At 39.7% G+C, this 19828-nt stretch overlaps 1 protein-coding gene across 5 annotated transcripts in view; it reads right to left on the bottom strand.

Moving 5' to 3' along the window:
- Positions 1–1699: 1699 nt before the first annotated feature.
- Positions 1700–19828, bottom strand: part of RPS6KA5 (ribosomal protein S6 kinase A5) — a 188320-nt gene continuing 170191 nt past the window's right edge. For 4 of the 5 annotated variants that reach the window (XM_032287638.1, XM_032287637.1, XM_032287639.1 and 1 more), the window contains 3 exons: positions 7963–8122; positions 5416–5579; positions 3884–4123 (listed from right to left, as the gene is read on the bottom strand). In XM_032287638.1, the coding sequence (XP_032143529.1) occupies positions 3884–4123; positions 5416–5579; positions 7963–8122 (564 nt within the window). Of the gene's footprint in view, positions 4124–5415; positions 5580–7962; positions 8123–19828 lie in introns of all 5 variants that reach the window. The other variant, XM_032287636.1, reaches the window with a different exon arrangement.

Below are 19828 nucleotides of genomic sequence, written 5' to 3'. Positions count from 1 at the left end.
TTTTTTTTTCTCATTCTTGAGTTTTACAATGTCTCCTATCTAAACTTCAAATTTAATTAGCACCTGCTACATTTGTTTTAGTGCCAGATAAAGGTATCAAATGATGACAGACACTCATGTGAGGTATACAATTAATTAAAAACTAGAAATTGGGGTATTATCATGTAAGACATTTGAGAGGCCAAAAGTCATATAATTTTAAGATACTTATACATGATGTTACAGTAATAATTCATCTATATGACAATTATTTTGATATAAGTGGCATATCAGAATTTAACTTACTTAGATCTTAAGGAATATTAGATGTATTTTCGAATGAACACTCAAATCATGCTATTATTATCAGCCATTGGGAGAACAAAGTAATCAGGTGGTCTAAGGCACATATAGACCCAATAATTTAGAAATTTTCACTATTATGAGATATGCTGTTCCTAATAAATATGTCAATAACGGCTCTTGAAATGGGGGCAAGGTGAATAAGTACTCAGTAAATTGTGTACTTTTATAAAGTAGTGTTTTTGAGAACACAGATAAACAGAGATGCAAAAGGAATTTCCTTACTTTAAAAAAAGTGACTGCTATCTTAGTAGACTACTTTAAAATAACTTAACCTTATATTTAATGGTTAGTCATTTACATACTTAAGAAATCAGCAGTAATCTAAAAAAAATCAGAAGGCAGTTTTCTTGGATAATGAACCTGTGACTCCAAGATAGACAACAATGTGGAAATTAACTCAGGAAACTTTCTATTGTAGTAACTCAGTGGTTTCTCACTTTATAAAGGTTTGGAAGAATTAATGAATTTCTTTTTTCTTTCTTTTTTTTTTTTTTAAAAAAAATATGGTCTTGCTCTGTTGCCCAGGCTGGAGTACAGTGGCATGATCACAGCTCACTGCAGCTTTGAACTCCTGGGCTCAAGTGATCCTCCACATGCTAGCCTCCTGAGTAACTGGCGCTATAGGCATGAGCCACCATGCTCAGTTAATTTTAACTTTTATTTTTGGAGAAACAGTGTCTCACTATGTTGACCAGGTTGGTCTCTAACTCCTGGCTTCAAGTGGTTCTCCTGTTCTGTACTCCCAAAGCCCTAGGATTACAGGCTTGAGCCACCACACCCTGCCAGTGAATTTCAAAATGCAAATTAGCCTCTTTTAGACACAAGATCTGACAGAGTAATGAAACTGGTCTTTCTTAATTTCTTTCTTTTATTACCTTCCTTTTCTTATTCTTGCCTCTCAATTTGTTATATTTAGTTACAAAATATATGAATCAGGATTTATGTTGGCATGAAAATTATATACAATATGAAATCACTAGGTAAAGAAGGGAAGGGGTGATTTGGCTCTAGTCCCAAAGTTAATGTCATAAAGAGAAATAATGTTAAGTATTTTTATTTCTTAGATCTTCTATTTTACTCTTAATACCAAAAAAGAGTCCTATCATTTAACTTTTTTATATAAAGTATTTCGTATTGTTTATTTTTGATGTGACCAAATGAAAGCTTTCTGAATTTTAAGGTGCAATTCACTATATATTAACCGACAGCCTGCAGACTACCTAACTGCTTCAAACTTGGCATCAAATGCTGTCTTTTTGGTACTTATAAGTAGGGTAAGGATGAAGATATTTGACAAGAGCGCAACAGTACGTATTTGTTAAAGTCTTTTCGAAAGGCCATTCTAGATTATTCAGGCAGGCTCATCAGTTGACGGCTAGCCTTATCTTTCCTTCTTCTGTTTGCCTCACTGCATTTTTACTCATTTCATTCTCTGTCAAGTCCTCTTCCAGAAGAAGAGGCAAGGGAAACACACGAAAATGACACCCATTAATTTCCAACATTCACAATGAAATAAATCAATCACATCATCAATCATGAGGGTATACTGTCTGACCATTTTTCTGGATCATTTTTTATTGGCAACATAGTCCCTTTAGTTTGTACTTTACAACTAGTATTTTCTACCAGGATGCACAGTTAAAAAAAAATGGCTTGTAGAGCCAAATATGCTCAAAATATATAAAATATAATTATAAATACGGTCATTCTCTTAAGATCTGTGCCTGATGGAATCACATTTTGTGAATTAGCAATAGTTTGATAATAATGCACACAAAATTTCCCATAATTACTAGGAATAACTGAAAGTTGGACATATGAAACCTTCACTAACTCAGAATCATGTAGCCATTTGGGCCAGCAAAAAGTATAAAATATTATTCCCAATAACTACTGTGGACAAAAATGTAAACAGGATTATACAATATTTTGAAAATATTTTAATATTTGCCATTTTTTTTGTCTGTGCTATTAATATATACATTGATTTAGTAATAAATATACTACCATTACATAGAGTGCAATATTTTTAGTATTCATAACTGGTTGAAATTAATGCTGCTATTACCTCAAGAAAGGAATAAATAAATATCATGTCCAAATTCCAAACTAATGCTCAAAAGGTTATCATTAACAAACACTATAAAATAAACATGTTGGGCATTATCTTTTTAAGCATGATTCCTGTAAACATAGCAAAAATAACTTTTCTCAGTCCTGACATTTCACATGATGGCTTTAAAAGAAAATATAACATACAAATCCTATCACTTCTTTTTTTGCATAGGGAACAAATCAATTATATTTTTAAATGCAGCAATCTTTCAATGAAATGTTTTCGTCACATAGTACTTGTTTTCTGTATGAATTCAGAACTTTTGAGCAATAAAAGTGCTCTGCATAAGTTTATAAAATATGCTTTCTAGATTTAAAATTTAACAGAAAAATTTCCAGCCAAGTCGTAGGTATGATTTTAAAATATTATGTACATAATATATGACTACAGGAGGAAATTCCTCACTGTAGTACAACACAGTGTACAAATATGAAGCACAGTGTTTAGTATAATTTCCCTTTAGGTTTTCCTCACATTGGTGCATAAGTGGCTGACTACAGCATTACACAACATGCCCCATTCTACTTGTTGCATACAAAGTAGAAGAGGGATGTGAGGACAAATTTAAAGTAGAAAATGAAAATAAATGGCAAAAATACAGTGCAAATGCTTTAAACAGTGCACTTTATAAAATAGTTTGCTTTATTCATACTTTTTTATTAAGTGCAATATTACTTAAAACAGAGAGACATGTACCTTAATACTCTGCAATAACCATTAAAACAAATTGCCAGGAAAGAGCAGTGCAAAATTAAAAACATACACATAGCTTAGCATGCATCTCAAATGGATCCCACAGAGTATGGGACCTTGAGTTCTTATGTCTTTTTTTTTTTTAACTTTTTAGAAAAACATTAATAATAGCAGGTTATCATCATAAGTAACCATAAAATAAAAACAATAAGTTAAAATCTTCTCTCAAGAAATAAGTATATGCCACACATAAAATTCGTTACAGAATCTTTTTTTGAAAACAGACCCCCTTCTCTGATAAATCACCGTTTGAAGGGTGCAAATTTCAAAAACCCACATTGTCCACAAGGCAAAGCAAAAGGCATCATCACAGTATGAGTCATTTCTTGTTGGCAGACATCTGGAAAACCTGTGACTTATTCTGCAAGCAGCTCAAATCTAACCCTAATTACATTTACAGGAACCTTTGCTCTTTCAAGAATAGTCTTGTTGGCATCATGCTAGGTTGCTAAAAAGAGTAACATGTGCTCTATTCACAGTAACATTCTCTGTCCAGTGCTTTTGGATGAGGATAACCAAACAGGTTTTTCTGAAAAACACCGTTAGGAGGCAGATTCCAATGAGACCAACGGGAAACATTTTTAAAAGCATAAAACATCGCCTCCGGCATATGCTGAGGGAAACAAGGTGCAATGGATCACTGTCACACTCCTACCATGCCTAAGCTACTCAGTCCGAGAACTGGAAGAGGGTCTCTGGGTTATTGCTGTCGGCAGGATTGCTGGGCTGCAGTGTCTTGGTGGGTGTAGTTTTACCATGAGAATGAGAAGAAGAAGAATGGGAACTCTCACTGGAACTGCTGCGCGTCTCCGTACTGGTGCTAGTCTTTTTCATTTTTCTTCTCTTAGCCAAAGGGGCCTTATCGACATTCTGAAGGCAAAACCCCTCTCTCTTGTATTTGTTAAAGGCCTAGGGGAGAAAAAAAGGGAACCTCTGTGAAGGTAAAAGCACTGACGTTTTCCTAGCAGTTATGACTTGTAGCAGAAGACAACTTTCCATCGGTAAATGCAGCCCCAAGTTGTTTCAAGGGAAAAAAGCTCGGAAAACCTTTGTATCTAAGTCTACTGGCAGGGTGGAGAAGTTCACCAGAAAACATTTCTGAGGGCTCTGTTTAAATCAAACTAGCTAGGCTGTCTGAGAGTCACAATTCTAATAAATCTTTGGAAGAAGTTAGTACTACATCCTAAAACAAAACAATTGACTGGAAATTCATGAAGACCATCTGTAATCTAAACCACCCCCTATTGCTTTTACTGGTTCTGTGTCTAAGATTTAAAATTCTGAACATAAAGTCCCAATGCAAGCAGACTTGATGCATTATAAGTTTTTGCTCTTCACTTCCCATTCAGTGACAGGGTATATCCTGAACACTTACACACACAGAGAAGCACAGCTCTACAGCCTCGCCCTGGCCCCCTCCTCCTGCAGCCTGTCTTCATGCTGCTTAGCCTAGGCTTGGACAAGGCTGTAGTTACTCCTTGTAGTTGTCACCTTGCATCCTATGTCATGAGAAGATTTGGATCATCTGACACAAATTCTTGCAGTTAATCTCTTTACCATCTCAACATTTCCTAGTTTATTACTTCTTAAATCCATTTCTGCTGCTGAAGAAGCGCTATCCCTATCCCTTCTCCTTTCTCAAAATAATCCCTTTGAAGGTGATTTTCTTTCTCCATAACTCATACTATACATGAATTATCTTAATGTATTTCCATCTACTTGGCACAAATGTGCATAATCCACAGTTTCTGCCACACCGTCTCAGCCTTTCAAACATATACTCTATACTTAATACCAATTAACTTACTTCATATCCCTCCCAGTTTTAAGAATGTGTGATGTACTAAATGGCTGTGGAATGAATGGACTTTCACATATGTCTTAGTTCCTAATGTTTATTATGGTTTTTAAAGAAAATGATTTAGTTTGAGAGAAAGACGTTCTATTTATCTCATCTCATGAAGTCATTCTACAAATCAAATACATATTTTGTGGGTTAGCAGTGACTCAGGTCCCCTGTGGACTTTCTGTTATAAAGTGTTTATAACCAAGAAGCAATTTATTAAAACATACTTAAAAGTAAAAGGACACATAATATTTTAAACATGAAATGAAGAAAATGTATCTGAAGCTAAGAGTAAGAACATTTGATTATGATTCCTACTCAAACTACCCAACATGTGCAGAGCACAGGGCCTTACGTGGAAGGTTGCTTTCACGCAGGTATGCACGGCAGCTCCTGAAGATCCCAGAATATCTGGAGTCATCAGAGGATTTGAGGACAGCTGGCTGCCATCTTGAAGCCATTCATTGTACCTCAAGCCAGACATTTTAAGCCTTTTGTTTGGATCAACTGTGAGAAGTCCTGTGGGAATAGATATTTTTATTCTATCATTTTAAAGATGGTTTAAAAAAAAACTCAGAAATAAATCTCAATTATGTTCACATGACATGATGGTTTCTATCTGGCTTTAACCTCCTATAAAGATAATTAGATTTTCCCATTCATTTAAATTCTTTAGTGAATACTGGATTCTAATGATAAAGTCATAGTAGCCTACTTCTAGGAAGCTGCAGGCTAACTAAGTGGCTTTTCAATCAGGAGAAAAGAACCAACCAAAACAAAGACTCCCACTGGTGACTTGGTAAGCTCCAAACGGGCAAAGTGCACGTAATCTACTTCGTCCATTTACCAAACACTTACTGGCCATCTTCTACAGGTCAGGAAGGGCAGTAAGGCACTAGAGATATGGAGATGGAGATACAGGGAGGAGCTATTAATATCAGAAGACACACAGACAAAACCCCAGCTATTATAATATCAGGGACAAGTGCAATGGCAAGACACACAGGCACAGCGTGTGAGCAGGCTGGGGGAGAGTGTAGCCTAGGGAGTGCAGGCCTCCTGGAAGGCTTCTAGGAGATGAATCCTGTAGGATAAGGAGAAGTGGCTTGGGGAAGAGGAGGGCTCCAGGGATTAAGACGAGCATGTAAAGACACGAGGGATCTGAAAGCTTGGCACATCTGAGAAATTCAAATATCCTGCAATGGCATTGCTGGGGTGAGGAGGAAGCAGAGGTGCACAATATCAGGTCATGAGGGGCTTTGAATGTTAAATGCTAGGCTAAGGAGTCTCACCTGAAGCTGAGAAGGGAGACCCCTACCCAACTCCCTCCTCACAGACCTCCACCTCCTCCCTCTGGATGAGGAGGGTAAAGAGAGATAAAATACCAAAGAACTAGAATCCATGGTCAAATGACTTGCTGTGAAGTGACTTGCTGACACCACTGACCAGGCCATAATGAGCCCAAGGACTGGGAAGATAACTCCCTTTTCTGTTCCCAGCATTTATGCTAACTATAAACTTTGAAGTGTTGCAAAGAATGTTTTCCCTACTGGCCAGAGCCCGGCTCTGGGTCATGTCCTCCATGTTTACATGATCCAGACCCTCTCCTGGAAATACCTCTGCCAGCTAATGATTTACTGCCTTTGTCTTGTGTCTGTAAGCCCCCTCCTCTGCCTATTCCCATATGCCCTGCATATGAATTAGCAAATCAACGAAAGCCAAAGACTGTGAGGTCAGCTGCCCAGCCAATGGGCAATAACACAGTTTCACCTCTGCTCCCCCTTCAGAGTTGTAAGTCCTTAAAAAGGGAAAGAAGCTGCTTCTCGGGGAGCTCGGTGGTCAAGGCATTAGCCTCCTGCAGCTCCTGGACGAATAAAAAGCCACTTCCTTTCTCAGTTCGGTGTTCGAGAGGTTTATTCCCCAATGATCCTGCTACAAAGTAAACAGAGAGTCTCCAAAGGATTTTCAGCAGAAAAGAGGCATAATCACTTTTGGATTATAGAAAAGTCCCTCTACTGATAGATGATGAGATAGATAATAGTTTAAGTTGGAGGAAGTGAGGCAAGGGGAAAGGATGCTGGAAGATCTGGGAAGAGAAATGCTGATGAGAACAAAGGCAATGGCAGGTGAATGGAAAGGAAGGGATGGCCAGGAGCACTGCTGAATCTGTAGGACTCTGTGACTGGCTGTGGAAGGCGAGGCAGGTGCAGGTATCCAGGAGGACATCAATGTTTCTGTTTTGGTGATCTGGCTTCTTAGCAGTGCCACTATTGACAGGAGGAAAGACAACAGGAGGAGCGTGTTTGGGGGAAAGAATAGTCAAAAAGCATTGGTTTGTTTTAGATGTGTTTGACTCAGATGCTAGTGGGAGCCAAGTGCTAGTTCATGCTAGAAACGTAGATATCATTGCTAAGGAGAATGTTCTGATAAGAAGACATTGCTGAAGAGAGTAGCCTTTTTATATTCTAAAAAGCCTTTTAGAATATACATGGATTCCTTGAGTAATTAACATACATGTATGTGTAATGGGCATGATTCCACTTCAATCACTACCCATCATATAAAAAAATGTAAAATTTCAGCTGGGTGTGGTGGCTCATGCCTGTAATCCCAGCACTTTGGGAGGCCAAGGTGGGCAGATCACAAGGTCAGGAGTTTGAGACCAGCATGGCCAATATGGTGAAAACCCATCTCTACTAAAAATACAAAAATTAGCCAGGTATGGTGGCGGGCACCTGTAGTCCCAGCTACTCCGGAGGCTGAGGCAGGAGAATCACTTGAACCTGGAAGGTGGAAGTTGCAGTGAGCCAAAATCGCACCACTGCATTCCAGCCTGGGCAACAAGAGTGAAACTCCATCTCAAAAAAAAAAAAAAAAGAGTAACCTTTCATTAGATTCTTACCTTGGATCAAATCTTTGGCCTCTTGGGATACATTCTTCCAGGCTTCTCCTTCAAAGGAGAAGTCTCCCTTTTTAATTTTCTTCATGATTTCCACTGCGCTGGTACATGTCAAACTTCGGTCATGAGATTGGAAGGGAACCTGTCCTGACAACATTGTGTACTATCAGGGAAAAAGTAACAAAACAGAATGACTACCCAGATATGTTAAAGCCACTCTCTAATAATCCTAATAGTAACGTCATCAGTATAATTTACTAACTACTACGACTAGCATAATTGAGTTTAAAAGATTACGTAACTTCTATCACTGAGGGAGCAAATACATCTCAAAGAGTTGTAAACCAGTGGCATGGCTTATTCTGATGTAAAGATTTTAAATCACATTTATAAATATATTCAGGGCAATAAGAACAAAAATGGATAATCCAACTGCTGCAGAAAAGATGGTATTGATGTTAACAGAAAATAGAGAGACCGCAGAATCCCTTAATAACTATGCTTTTCTATACATTTCCACCATTCTTTCCCCAGGACACGGAACCATGGTTAAGGACTTGAAAAACTTTATATAAGCATTCCCATTTGATCTGTAATTACCCCTGTTTTTATTTTATTTTTCTCACTCTTGTCTTAAATACAGTGAATTATCTACAGCCACCTGTTTTCATTGTAGCCGTATGTTTGAAATCTATGTTTAAGATTTTTCCCCTTTAAAAAGTTAACAGAATAACAAGCCAAGGCTTGTCTTTGTAGCAGAGATTGGATTTTAGAAAAGCATTCCTTTAAAATTCTTGGCGGGGGGAGGTTTCTCTCTGCTCGCTGATTTTTGGTCTTGCAGAGATGGCAGGCTGGTCATGAGTGGTGGTGGGCTGCCTGGTGTTAAGTAGCTGGTGTATGCATATGGACCAGAGTGTACCAAAAGACGGCCCCACCAAACAGTGTGAAAAGGGACCGGTGGTGTCGGCAGGAGCCTGGGCTGAGAGAAGCGTGGTCATCATGGCACTTAGGAAGGGACACAGAGGGGAGGCTCGGTGTCAACCCCAACTCTTATTAGGAAGCATGGAAGCCACAAGACACTCCGGTGATCTAGAAACAATATGCCATCTTTGTTTTCTGGTCATGCGTCTGAAAAGTAGGCTCACCCTCACAATGGCAAGACAGTGAAGCAGCTCTTACACACTGGCTCTCAGAAAAGATGGAAACTCCTAGACAAGCTAATAAAAATAACATAAAAAGGACAACCAGTAGATCCAATAGGTACGTAATAAACAAACTATGAGTAAGAAGGATGGAGAAGACAGGAGTAAGACCCAGACGCAGAGGTAGAGAAACTTGACAACTCTGAGGTTACAAGAGACTAGAAAGCTTTGGGCAAATTTGGATTTTCTGAAATAGAAAATTGTGCCTGAGAAGAATAAAAATTATATGCATGAGAATGTGCAGAGTTTGAAAATAGAAGAAGACATGGAGAAAGAACCATGTCCTAATTTGGAGCAACCTAACAAGGAAGATTAATTGCTCTAAGAAGGGCAATGTCAGGACATCTGTAGAACACAGGAAAAACTCCCTAAAACCTTGATGTAGCTTCAAGGCAGGCTACGACTAGGTCTCAGTGAGCCAGTCCACAGGCTGGCAGTAACTGTCCAAGATTAGGCTGGAGTCTCATAACTGATGCTGTGCCTCTACCTGCCCCTCACCTGACTTCTTGCCTCCTGTATCCTTCATGCAGACACCAAAGTAACAGTCATGCAACTTAAATCTTACAGCATCTCCCTGTTCAAATCCCTTCACTGGCTTCTTTCAGTCTCTGACTCTCGCCTCTCTTGTTCAGCCTCAGTTTCTGCAGTTCCCCATATTCCAATCTTGTGTTCCCCACCAACAGTTCTTGGGCCTCTGGGACTTTCCATATGCTGTTGGTCTCCTTAGAATGCCATTTTCTATGACCAGCTGGCAAAGTACCAAGCATCCTAGGGTGCCTAGGGTGTAACCTTTCAGTCTGGGTAACTGGGAACTCTGCAGCCCTCTACTCCAGAGAGAAGACATGTGGCACAGAAGCCAGGGAAATGAGCATTAGGGTCACACCTGGCTGCAAACAACTGCTTTTTCAATTACTAGCTTCGAGACGGGCAAATTCGTTAACTTCTCTTAGACCATTTCTTCATGGGCAAAAGAATCAAGTCATATATGAGGCTATATGAAATCATATACCTAGTATTGTGTCTGACATACAGTAGGTGCTCAGCAAATGGTTAATCAGTTTGTCTCTTAAGGCTTCCCCTCTATGGAAAGAACCCTTTCTTCATGATGTTATCCTCTACTCCTGTATCCACAGAACTGGGGGCCAAAATCCACACAGCCACTGAATTGGTATGCACACCTGTAGATGCCTTATCACTTTGTGGGGTAACTCAATACAACTGCTCACCTTGTTAAACCATGAGCTCTCTAGAAGCAGAACTAGGTCTTATGTATCACTCTGTCCCCTGAACCTTGCATAGTCCAGAGTTTGCTATCCCAATATCATTATTTTCTGAATGAGTAAGAACTCTTTAAGAATACCTAAGACAGGAATATGAGAGACTGTACTGTGGTCTTGATTAAACAGAGGAATGCCACCAAATGACAGCTCTAATGAGTCTGTGGAACTTGTGTTACATGTATTCCAGACCCCTTCCTCTTCCTCAAATGCCAGGAATTCAGCTCCTTTCCCCCCTCTTTCTACAATCCTATTTCCCTGACACTTGCTACTGAATAGAATATAGTTTCCCCAGGTTTTGCCTTTCTAGCTGCAAGTTTACCTCCCCAAACATGGCACAAAAGTTCTCCTAACATCTATGGGGAAGCAAGGAAAGGAAAGTAGGGCAAAATTAGTCCTGTTAATGTGATAAGCATCATTATAGGGTATTTTCCTGATCCCCCAGAAGTGGAATGATGTAATTCTCATTCTGCAGAGCAGAAAACTGGGCATGGAAGTCAGGTTAGTAGCCTGTCCAAGATCCAGCCTGAAAGAGGAACTTAGCAGTGGTGGTGGAGACAGTGTTAACAGTAGTAATAAAAGGAGCTAATGTTTATGGACTGCTTTCTTTGTGCCAGGCTCTGTTCTAAGTACTCTATTGGTATTAGTTGGTTTAATCCCCACAACAATTCCATGAGGTAGGTACTATTATCATCCCTATTTTCCCAAAAAGTAAAGTCTTAATAACGTGCCTAAGCTACATTACTAGTAGGTGGCAGTGGTAGGACGTGAATCCTAACAGTTAGTCCCCAGAGTCCAAATTCAGTGTGTTTGACAGTAAATCCTACATTTGCTTTACTAATCCTTATTCAGAAGTCATGAAGTTCCAGAAATTTAACATCATCATCTTGATATCATTTCCTGGTAAACATGTCTACAAGCCATTCTAATTTTATTTTGGGCACCTTTCTTAGAGGGTGATACACCCTAAGCCCTATTGCCATAACCCCATACTACACAGTTCTTTTGTTTTCTTCCTGCTCTTTTCTCAGACTGATTTTTTTAAAAAACAAACTTTTATTTACACATAACATGCATACAGGTAAGTGCCAAATACTAGGTGAACAGCTTACTGACATCCAAAATAATACCTGTAACCCAGCACCCATATCCAGAAATAACATTCCCAGCATTCCAGAAGCTCCTCTCTTATGGAGCATAAAACCTGATGGAGGCCAGGAGTGGTGGCACATGCTTGTAATCCCAGCATCTTGGGAGGCTGAGGCAGGAGACTCAGTGGTAACAGTAGTAATAAAAGGCAGGAGGCTAGGGGGTTCAAGATAAGCCTGGGCAGCATAGCAAGATCCCCATCTCTACAAAAAATAAAAGTAGCCAGGGGCAGTGGCACACACCTGTAGTCCCAGCTACTTAAGAGGCTGAAGCAGAAGAATTACTTGGGCCAGGAGTTCGAGGCTGCAGTGAGCAATGGAGTGAGACCCTCCTGTGGTCTACTAAAAAAAAAAAAAAAATCCCCAAATCAAAAAACTTGGAGAAGAAATTACTGCCATGGGAATATTCATCTGAGACTCAGAATTCAACTTTCTGGCAGATACCTGGAGTTGGTGCTGGCAGCTGAAATGGCTCCTTGAGGCTTGGACACAAAAATAGTATGGGGTAAATTAAATGAGATGCTGAACTTCCTTGGCACAGTACTGAGGAAGCAGTTCAACAGCTAAGGAAAGTGAATGACTGCTGGAAGAGATGGACCACATAAGGCTTGAGAACCTACCATCTGCCAATGCTCCCAGGGAGGGCTTAGAGCACAGTCCTGTCACTGAGGCAGTAAGGAACATACTGGCGAGAGGAGGACTGTGAAGAGAAGTTTGGTGATGGCTGTTCACAGTAGGCCAGGGTTGACAGTGGAAGGAAGTGGCTGCCATAGAACTGAGCTCTCTAGCATCAATGGGATGATAGGGTTTAGGCACAGCAAAGACCAGGTGGCCTCACTTAACCATCAGTGGCAATAAAGCAAGGCAGATAATCACGATGCCTTGACTTGGAGGGATCTGCAGCTCTGGCTGACAGTGAGGGCAAGGCAGATGGAAAGATGACTAATGTTGCTTGACTTGTTTAATGTTTCTTTCACTGATAAATAGAAAGGCTGGCATCAGCCACTAAACGGAAGAAATCAGTGTCCCTCACCCAGTTTCTCGATCTACATCAGTTCACAGGCCCACAATTCTTGATTGATGGGGAAAACAGATCCCTTTGAAGAAGGGACTTAAAATGCCACAGCAAGTATAGGCAGTAGAGTTCCCTAATTTTTCCACAGAGGGACCTGTGGCCACTTGCCAAGGTATACTAAAAAAGGGAAAAACCCAGGCTTTTATGAGACCTATTTGGGGTCTAAGCACTGACACCAGGGGACCCCAAAACATTCTAATGATCCTCTGGTGGGCATGGGACTTGTTTACACAGATTACAGATAAAGTTTTGGCCAAAGTTCATTTTGCAGTGCTTAGTACTATCATGGTGCTCACATTGGTTCCCTGGCTTTTGGAGCAAGAGCCATGATGGGAGGAAGTACCAAGTGGAAGCCCTTGAGGCTGTCTCCAGCCAAGATCATAAGTCACAAGCAAAACCTCTTACCTGAGAGATTAATGTCACAATTAACTGAAGAATACAAGAGTGGTAGGCCCCACCACATTCTCATTCCATTTGGCCCCTGCCAAAACCAGAGGGGTTGTGGTGAATGATGGGAGGATGACCAAAACCAAGTCAGCTGGGACCCTGAAATGCAGCTGCCATGCCGAATGTGGTACAAATTGATATGGCTTCTGGTATGGATAAGCACTATTAATCTGGTCAGTGGATTCTTCTTGATTCCTATCAACAGGAAAGACTGAAGCAGGAAGTTTTTACACCGCAAAGATTGCATTCAACTGCCTTGTCAACTGCCTTTACAAGGCTGTGTTAACTTTCCTGCTCTGTGTTATAACATAGTCTGTTGGGACCCAGGTCATCTTGACATTATGAAGAACCCCATGCTGGTTCTCTACATTGATTTCTTCATTAAATAAGACATAGTAAGCAGGAACTAGTAAGTATCCTAAATGCCCTATGAGCCATTTGCATGCCAGAGGTTGAGACCGTAACAGCACAAAGATTCAGGGGACTGTCACATTAGTAAAGATTTGAGGGCTTCGGTGGTCAAGGGCATAATGAAACCTCCTCCTCTAAAAGACAACCTACTGTACCTTGTACCACTAAGAAAGAGGAATAGAACTTAGCAGGCTTCTTTGCATTTCGGAGGTAGCATATGTTGGATTTGAGAATACTGCTCCAAGAAATTTATCAAGTGACTTGAAAGGCTACCCGTTTCAAGTGGGGCCTAGCATAGGCTTTACTATAGGTCCAATCCTGCCAATTAGCAGGATGCTACTTGGGCCATAGAATTCAGTTGCTCTGATTGTACTAGAGGTATCTGTGAAAGATGAGACTCTCACAGTCATAATAGCAGAATCTCAGAGCAGACCTGAAGTATTCTGGTTCGAGGCGAGGCCTTTTGTGGCAGATAACTATTCTCCAAATAACAGCTCCTGAGATGTTACCAGACCCTGGCAGGCTCTGAGTGCCTGAACAAGTGATACCAAGGGCAGTGTATCATGTGCTAAGATCAGCAGATGCCTTGATTCACAAATTCAGGGAGGTATAGCAGCAAACCAATGCACTAGGAAATGGTACACTTGGAGTCTGCCGTAGGCAGTTCAGAAGGCATGAGTAAATGACATGCTTAAATGCATGTCACTTGTCTTGGTTGCACTAACATTTCTTCCTTAACTCACACTATAGCCTCATTGAAGGAGGTTCCCTATGATCAGCTGATAAGCCTGGTTGACAGATGGTTCACTTAAGTGCAGCTGGCCTGTAGAACATGACAGGCTCAGCAAAGATATCAGCTGGCTCAGGATAATACCTTGTGGGGTCGGGGTGCGGTCTCTGAGAGCTGTGCTGAACCAATGGCTGATGGGTCCAGGTCCTCTATATCTAGATTCTATGGGTGCATGACCCACTTACAGAACTCATGCTTCCTGACTCTGCTCAGAAGTCTGCTACATGAGTTCAAGTGATCAACTGCACTTGGTAACAACATATGGCCAGCCCAGTAGTACATGCTCTGCTCTCTTTTCCTCACTCCTGCACCCTTGGGATTATGTTCCTTAATAACATAATATGATAGAAGTATTAGCTTCAGGTTTCAGTTTCTGGGGAACACAGAATAGAATATCTTTCTCTCCACTCTTAATTTTTTATTGAGTTAAAATACATTTAACAAAATGTACCATGTTAACCATTTTTAAGTGTATAGTTCAATGGATTAAATATTTTCATGGTATGCAACCATCATCACCATCCATCTCCAGAACTCTTTTCACCTTGTAAAACTAAAACTTTCATTAAATAATAACTCCCTATTCTCCCTTCCCCTACAACCCCTGGCAGCCACCATTTTTCTTTCTGTCCCTATGATTTTGAATACTCCTAAGTAACTTCTGAACATACAGTGTTTGTCTTTTTGTAATTGGCTTCTTTCATTCAGCATAATATCTCTAATAATCATCTATGTTGTAGTATATGTAAGAATTTCCTCCCTTTTCAAGGTTGAATAATATTCCAGTTTATGTATATAGCACATTTTGCTTGTCTATCATCTATTCATGGAAAGTTGGTTTCCACATTTTAACTCTGTATGTGTCCATTAGATCTAGTTGGTTAAGTCTTCTATGTCTTTACTTATCTTCTGTCTGGTTGTTTTAGCCATTATTGAGAGTGGGGTATTGAAGTCTCCAATAATTATTACAGGATTGTCTACTTCTCACTTCAGTTCTGTCAGTTTTTGCTTCATATACCTTACTGGTCTGTCATTAGGCATACAAGTGTTTGTACGTCTTCTTGTTGAATTTGATCTTTTATTAACAGATGAGGAACCTCTGACCCTTTGTCTTTTGTAAACTTTTTTTTTTTTGAGACAAGATCTTGCTTTGTTGCCAAGGTTGGAGTATAGTGACGTAATCATGACTCACTGCAGTATTGACCTCCCAGGCTAAAGAGATCCTCCCATCTCAACCTTTTGAGTATCTGGGACTACAGGCACATGCTACTACATCTGGCTAATTTTTAAATTTTCTGTAGAAATGAGGTCTCACTATGTTCTCCAGGCTCATCTCAAACTCCTGGACTCAAGTGATCCTCCTGCCACCAAAGTGCTGGGATTACAGATGTGAGCCACTATGCCCAGCCTCTTATAAACGTTTTTGATTTAAAGTCTATTTTGTGGCCGAGAGTGGTGGCTCACGCCTGTAATCCCAGCACTTTGGGAGGCTGAGGTGGGCAGATTGCTTGAGGCCAGAAGTTTGAGACTAGTGTGACCAATATGGCGAAACACTGTCTCTACTAAAAATACAAAAATTAGGCGGGTGTCATGGTATGCACCTGTAATCCCAGGGACTTGGGAGGCTGAGGCATGAGAATCGCCTGAACCCAGGAGGCAGAGGTTGGAGTGAGCTGAGATTGCACCACTGCACTCCAGCTTGGGCCACAGAGCAAGACTCTGTCTCAAAAAAAAAAAAAAAAAAAGTCAATTTTAGTGTAGCTACTGCCAATCTCTTTTTGGTTTGCTTGTTTGTTTTTGAGACGGAGTTTTGCTCGTTACCCAGGCTGGAATGCTATGGCAGATCTCGGTGCACTGCAACCTCTGCCTCCTGGGTTCAAGTGATTCTCCTGCCTCAGCTTCCCAAGTAGCTGGGATTGCAGGTATGTGCCACCATGCCTGGCTAATTTTTGTATTTTTAATAGAGATGGGGTTTCGCCATGTTGGCCAGGCTGGTCTTAAACTTCTGACCTCAAGTGACCCACCTGCCCAGGCCTTCCAAAGTGTTGGGATTATAGGTGGGAGTTGCTGCACCCAGCCCTGATCTCTTTTGGTTATTATTTGCATGGAATCTCTTTTCCCATAGTTTCACTTGCCATCTATTTGTGTCTTTGGATCTAAAGTGATTCTTTTGCAGACAGCATGTAATTAATCATGTTTTTAAATCCATTATGCCAATCTTTCTTTTGAATAGAGAGTTTAATCCATTTGCATTTAAAGTAATTATTGGCAAAAAGGAAATAACTTCTGTCATTTTGCTATTTGTTTTCTATATGCATGATAGCTTTTTTGTCCTTCAGATTCTGCATTACTGCCTTCTTTTGTGTTATTTTTTTGTAATAAAACATTTAAATTCCTTTCTCCATTCTTTTTGTATATATATATTTTTTCCTTTTTTTAAAATTATACTTTAAATTCTGGGGTAGGTATGCAGAACGTGCAGGTTTGTTACACAGGTATATATGTGCCATGATGGTTTGCTCCATCTATCACCCTGTCATCTACATTAGGTATTTCTCCTAAAGCTGTCCCTCCCCTAGGCCCCTGCCCTGACAGGCCCTGGTATATGATGTTCCCCTCCCTGTGTCCATGTGTTCCCATTGTTCAACACCCACTTATGAGTGAGAACATGCAATGTCTGGTTTTCTGTTCTTGTGTCAGTTTGCTAAGAATGATGGTTTCTAGCTTCCTCCATGTCCCTGCAAAGGACATAAACTCATCCTTTTTTATGGCCGTATAGTATTCCATCATGTAGATGTGCCACATTTTCTTTATCCAGTCTAACACTGATGGGCATCTGGGTTGGTTCCAAGTCTTTGCTATTGTGAACAGTGCCGCAATAAACATACATGTGCATGTGTCTTTATAATAGAACAATTTATAATCCTTTGGGTATATACCCAGCAATGGGATTGCTGGGTCAAATGGTATTTCTAGTTCTAGATTCTTGAGAAATCACCAGTCTTCTACAATGGTTGAACTAATTTTCACTCTCATCAACAGTGTAAAAGTATTCCAATTTCTCCACATCCTCTCCTCCAGCATTTGTTGTCTCTTGATTTTTTAATGATCTCCATTCTAACTGGTGTGAGACGGTATTTCAATGTGGTTTTGATGTGCATTTCTCTAATAACCAGTGATGATGAGCTTTTTTTCATGTTTGTTGACTACATAAATATCTTATTTTGAGAAGTTTCTGTACATATCCTTTGCCCACTTTTTGATTTTTTTTTTTTTTTTCTTGTAAATTTGCTTAAGTTCTTTGTGGATTCTGGATATTAGCCCTTTGTCAGATGCGTAAATTGCAAAATTTTTTTTCCCATTCTGTTGGCTGCCAGTTCACTCTAATGATAGTTTCTTTTGCTATGCAGAAGCTCTTTAATTAGATCCCATTTGTCTATTTTGGCTTTTGTTGCCATTGCTTTTGGTGTTTTAGTCATAAAATTCTTGCCCATGCATATGTCCTGAATGGTACTGCCTAGGTTTTCTTCTAGGGTTTTTATGCTGTCAGGTCTTATGTTTAAATCTTTAATTCAGAGTTAATTTTTTTAATAAGGTGTAAGGAAGGGCTCCAGTTTCAGCCTTCTGCATATGGCTAGCCAGTTTTCCCAACACCATTTATCAGGGAATCCTTTCCCCATTGCTTGTTTTTGCCAGGTTTGTTAAAGACCAGATGGTTGTAGATGTGTGGCACTACTTCTGAGGCCTCTGTTCTGTCCCATTGGTCTAGATCTCTGCTTTGGTACTTGTATATATTCTATAGCTATTTTCTTTGTGGTTCCCAAGAGATTACATTTAATATCCTAAAGTTATAACACTCTAACTTGAATTTATACCAGTTTAACTTTAATAATGTATAAAAACCTCTGCTCTTCTAATAGTTCCACCCAACCTCTTTTGTACAAAATTACATCTTTATACATTGTATGCCCCAAAACAAACTGATAATTCTTTTAAAGGCATTCCTCTTATGTCACATAGAAAACAAAAAGTGAAGTTGTAAACTGTTGTTACAATAATGATAGCTTTTTACAACTGGCCATGTATTTACCTTTATGGACATCTTTATTTCTTCATAAAGCTTTGAGTTAACTATCTACTGTCCATTCTTCTCACCCTCCATGACTCCCTTGAGCATTTCTTACAGGGCAGCATTGGTGTTAATGAAATAATGAACTCCCTCAGCTTTTTATGGATGTAGCAATATATCTTAACTCCTCCCTCCCCTTTGAAGGACAGTTTTGCCAGAGATAGGATTCTTGGTTGAGTTTTTTTTCTCTCTTTCTTTCCTTTTAGTGCTTTGAATGTAACAGTTCGCTGCCTTCAGGTCTCCAAACTTTCTGATGAGAAATCTGCTGATGATCTAACTGAAGATCACTTGAATGTGTGGAATCACTTTTCTCCTGTTGCTTTCAAGCTTCTATCTATCTATCTATCTATCTATCTATCTATTTTTATTTTATTTTATTTTTGAGATGGAGTCTCATTCTGTCACCCAGGGTGGATTGCAATGGCATGATCTCAGCTCACTGCAACCTCTGCCTCTCAGGTTCAGGCGATTCTCGTGCCTCAGCCTCCTGAGTAGTTGAGATTACAGATGCGTGCCACAACGCCCTGCTAATTTGTGTAGTTTTAGTAGAGACAGGGTTTCACCATGTTGGTCAGGCTGGTCTTAAACTCCCGACCTCAAGTGATCCACTCGCCTCAGCCTTCCAAAGTGCTGGGATTACAGTTGTTTCATTATAATGTGTTTCAGTGTAGGTCTCTTTCAGTTAGTCTTACTTGAAGTTTGTTGAGTTTCTTAAATGTTTATATTGTCCTTCATCAAAACTGGAAAGTTTTCTGCCAAAACTAATTTCCAATAGACTATTTCTTTTAATATTTTCTCTGTCCCTTTCTATCTCTTCTTCTGAAACTCCCACAAAGCATGTTAGTCCTCTTGATGGCATCCTACAGTTCCCTTAGGCTCTGTTCACTTTTTTTTTTTCCATTTTTCTTTCTGTTCCTCACACGCAATAATTTTAATTGTCCTAACTTCACTGATTCCTTCTTCTGCCTACCAAATCTGCCTTTGAAACCCTCTACTGAATTTTTCATTTTAGTTATTGTGCTTTTCAGCTCCAGAATTCCTTTTCATTTTCTTTTCAGATTTTCTATCTCTTTACTGTTATTTCCATTTTGTTCATACATCTTGTCTTGATACTCCTTTAGGTCTTTCAATGTCTTTAACACAAGTTAAGTTTTTGTCTAGCCAAATTTACCAGGAGTCCTTTTTCATGGACAGTTTCTGATGATTTATTTATTTATTTTTCTTTGAGTGGGCCGTACTTTCCTGTTTCTTTGTATATCTTGTGATTTTTGTTGAAAATGGGACCTTGAACTTAATGATGTGATACTTCTGGGAATCAAAATTCTCCTTCCCTAGGGTTTGCTTTTTTTTTTAAACTTGTAAAAAAAAACTGTTTATTGCTTTTTGTTTT

Source organism: Sapajus apella, unplaced genomic scaffold (genome assembly GCF_009761245.1).
Source record: "Sapajus apella isolate SASKATOON/1434 unplaced genomic scaffold, GSC_monkey_1.0 scaffold20, whole genome shotgun sequence".
Lineage (NCBI taxonomy): Eukaryota > Metazoa > Chordata > Mammalia > Primates > Cebidae > Sapajus > Sapajus apella.
The sequence above is the reverse complement of the archived record's forward strand: the minus strand, read 5'-3'. Positions and strand labels throughout refer to the sequence as shown.